This window comes from Octopus bimaculoides, chromosome 22 (assembly GCF_001194135.2).
Source record: "Octopus bimaculoides isolate UCB-OBI-ISO-001 chromosome 22, ASM119413v2, whole genome shotgun sequence".
Lineage (NCBI taxonomy): Eukaryota > Metazoa > Mollusca > Cephalopoda > Octopoda > Octopodidae > Octopus > Octopus bimaculoides.
In genome coordinates, this window is record NC_069002.1 from 10,389,417 (window position 1) to 10,392,031 (window position 2,615).

At 39.3% G+C, this 2,615-nt stretch overlaps 1 protein-coding gene across 1 annotated transcript in view; it reads right to left on the reverse strand.

Moving 5' to 3' along the window:
• Positions 1-39: 39 nt before the first annotated feature.
• The window catches only part of LOC106867414 (glycine N-acyltransferase), a 14,361-nt gene continuing 11,785 nt past the window's right edge, over positions 40-2,615 (reverse strand). The window contains exons 3-5 of the mRNA XM_014912283.2: positions 2,074-2,188; positions 1,051-1,174; positions 40-785 (exon numbers count right to left, since the gene is read on the reverse strand). Of these exons, the coding sequence (XP_014767769.1) occupies positions 335-785; positions 1,051-1,174; positions 2,074-2,188 (690 nt within the window). The 3' untranslated portion in view covers positions 40-334. The remainder of the gene's footprint in view (positions 786-1,050; positions 1,175-2,073; positions 2,189-2,615) is intronic.

Sequence of the window (2,615 nt, forward strand, 5' to 3'; positions counted from 1 at the left end):
TATATATATATATATATATATATATATATATATATATATATATTTAAATATGAGTTATTTTATACATACATTCATATATCTATATCAATATAGATATATACATATATATACACACACATATATTTAGATATAAACACATCCATACATATATATATAATATATATACATATATGTATATGGAGTATATATATGTATATATATATATATCCAGGCTATTGTATATAAGCTACTGTACACAAACACACACACTCTCTCTGTCTCTCTCACGCACACACACACACAGCTATATAAGCCTATTCAGAGAGAATTCTATGATATAACTGTCCGCTATTTGTCAACTTAATATCCTCTCCGACTGAGTCATTTTGATGGAGGGCAAGTAAGTGGCCCAAGTCATATTACTTTGTGGCACCCAAGTGAAACCAAGAATTCTTGCCATTTCAATCAGCTTGTTAGAATCCGTTGCTAGGAAACCAAACGGTATATCACCATTGGCTGCAATTTTGGAAGCAATGTCTTTGAATACAACGCTACTGAAGTGTGTCCCGCGATGTTCTGGTTTCACGTAAACCATTGAGATTGATCCATTGAACTTGCGGCAAGCGTACGCGACCAATTCACCCGTTGACGTGTTTCGTAGACATGAGCTTTCAAAGTTTTCTATGATGCATTTGAAGTATTCCTCAATTCCATCGTGTTCTGAGAGGGATGAACTCCAGACTGGTAGCAATGCTGCGGCATCGGACTTGCATAAGGACCCAAGTTCAAACCCAACTGGAATGTCTCTAGAAAATTTTTTTTAAAAAAATTAAGAATAATTAATCATTTTTAATTGAAGTATGAGACTAATAATTTTTAAGAAAGGAGTTAGTTGTTTAATAAGAATGATAAAGATAACAAATGATGGTGATGACTTAAATAATGGTGGTGGCCATAGTTGGAATGACAAGTGGGGGCAGTTGTTTGATGTGTATGGCTGAGTGGACACTCCACCTATTTTGGTGACAGTAATTTTTGGTGGTTGATGAAAATGATACCAAACCGTCTTACCTGGTTAAGTCAATTGGAACTGTTTTACACCAAGCGTACATGAAATGTGGTGGACGACACTGCATGGTTCCACCCAGCTTCCGACAGAATTGTCTGGTTGTAGGGATCAAATCATAAGGAATTCCTGAAATGGAGCAGAAAAAGAACCCTTGAATTTAGAAAGGTGAGCATGGCCAAGTTGTTAAAGAAGTTTGCTGCACAGTCTTGTAGTCTTTGGTGTGGTTCCACTGCATGGCACCTTTGGCAAGTGTCTTCTGTACAAGCCCCAAGCTGACTAATATCTTGTAAGTGGAATTTGACAGATAGATACTGTTCTGAAGCTTATGTGTGTGCGTATAAACATATTCATACATATGTATATAAATATGTGTGAATTAGTGTGAGTACATACATACATACGTACATACATATATGAAGGGCTTCTTCCAGTTTCCATTTATCAAATCTATTTGCAAGGCTTTGGTCAGCATGAGACTATAGTAGATGACACTTGTGCAAGGCACTGCGCAGTGAGACTGAACCTTAAACCATGTGACTGGGAAACAAACTACATAATCCCACAGCCACAACACACACACACACATGCATACACACACATATAGACACCCACACATACACACACACACAAACACATATACATACTCATACACACACACATTCAAACACACACACACTCAAATACACATGCGTGCACACTCATACACACTCACACACACATACATACACGTAGTCAGACAGACAGACCGATAGATATATAGGACATACTATCAAGGCGGTGAGCTGGCAGAAACTTTAGCACGCCGGGCGAAATGCCTAGTGGTATTTCATCTGCCGTTACATTCTGAGTTCAAAATTCCGCCAAGGTCAACTTTGCCTTTCATCCTTTCGGGGTCGATAAATTAAGTACCAGTTACATACTGCGGTGGATGTAATCGACTTAATCCCTTTGTGTGTCCTTGCTTGTCCCCTCTATGTTTAGCCCCTTGTGAGCAATAAAGAAATGAAATATATGGACATACTCACCAGAAAAGTTAACGGGCTTTGTCCAGTCTATCACACCTGGTCTTTGTAGAAAATATTTGAGGGTGCTAGCGCTCTTTGTGTGACAAATATAGCTGTACTGGAAGAAGGCTGGAACCTGCAAACCATCGGATTGAAGCAACACAAACATTTTAAAAAATAAACAAACAAAACAATCGTTGACAATTCAATATTGGGTTGTCCGGAAAGTTCATGCCGATTTTTAAAGGAAAGAAAAAGGTCAATAAATATTTGCCATTACATATTTAATCGGGTTCAGTCCCACTGCGTGGCACCTTGGGCAAGTGTCTTCCACTATAGCCTCGGGCTGACCAAAGCCTTGTGAGTGGATTTAGCAGACGGAAACTGAAAGAAGCCTGTCGTACCATTTTGAGCATGGCCGTTGCCAGTACCGCCTTACTGGCCTTCGTGCCGGTGGCACGTAAAAGCACCCACTACACTTTCGGAGAGGTTGGCGTTAGGAAGGGCATCCAGCTGTAGAAACTCTGCCAAATCAGATTGGAGCCTGGTGTAGCCATCTGGTT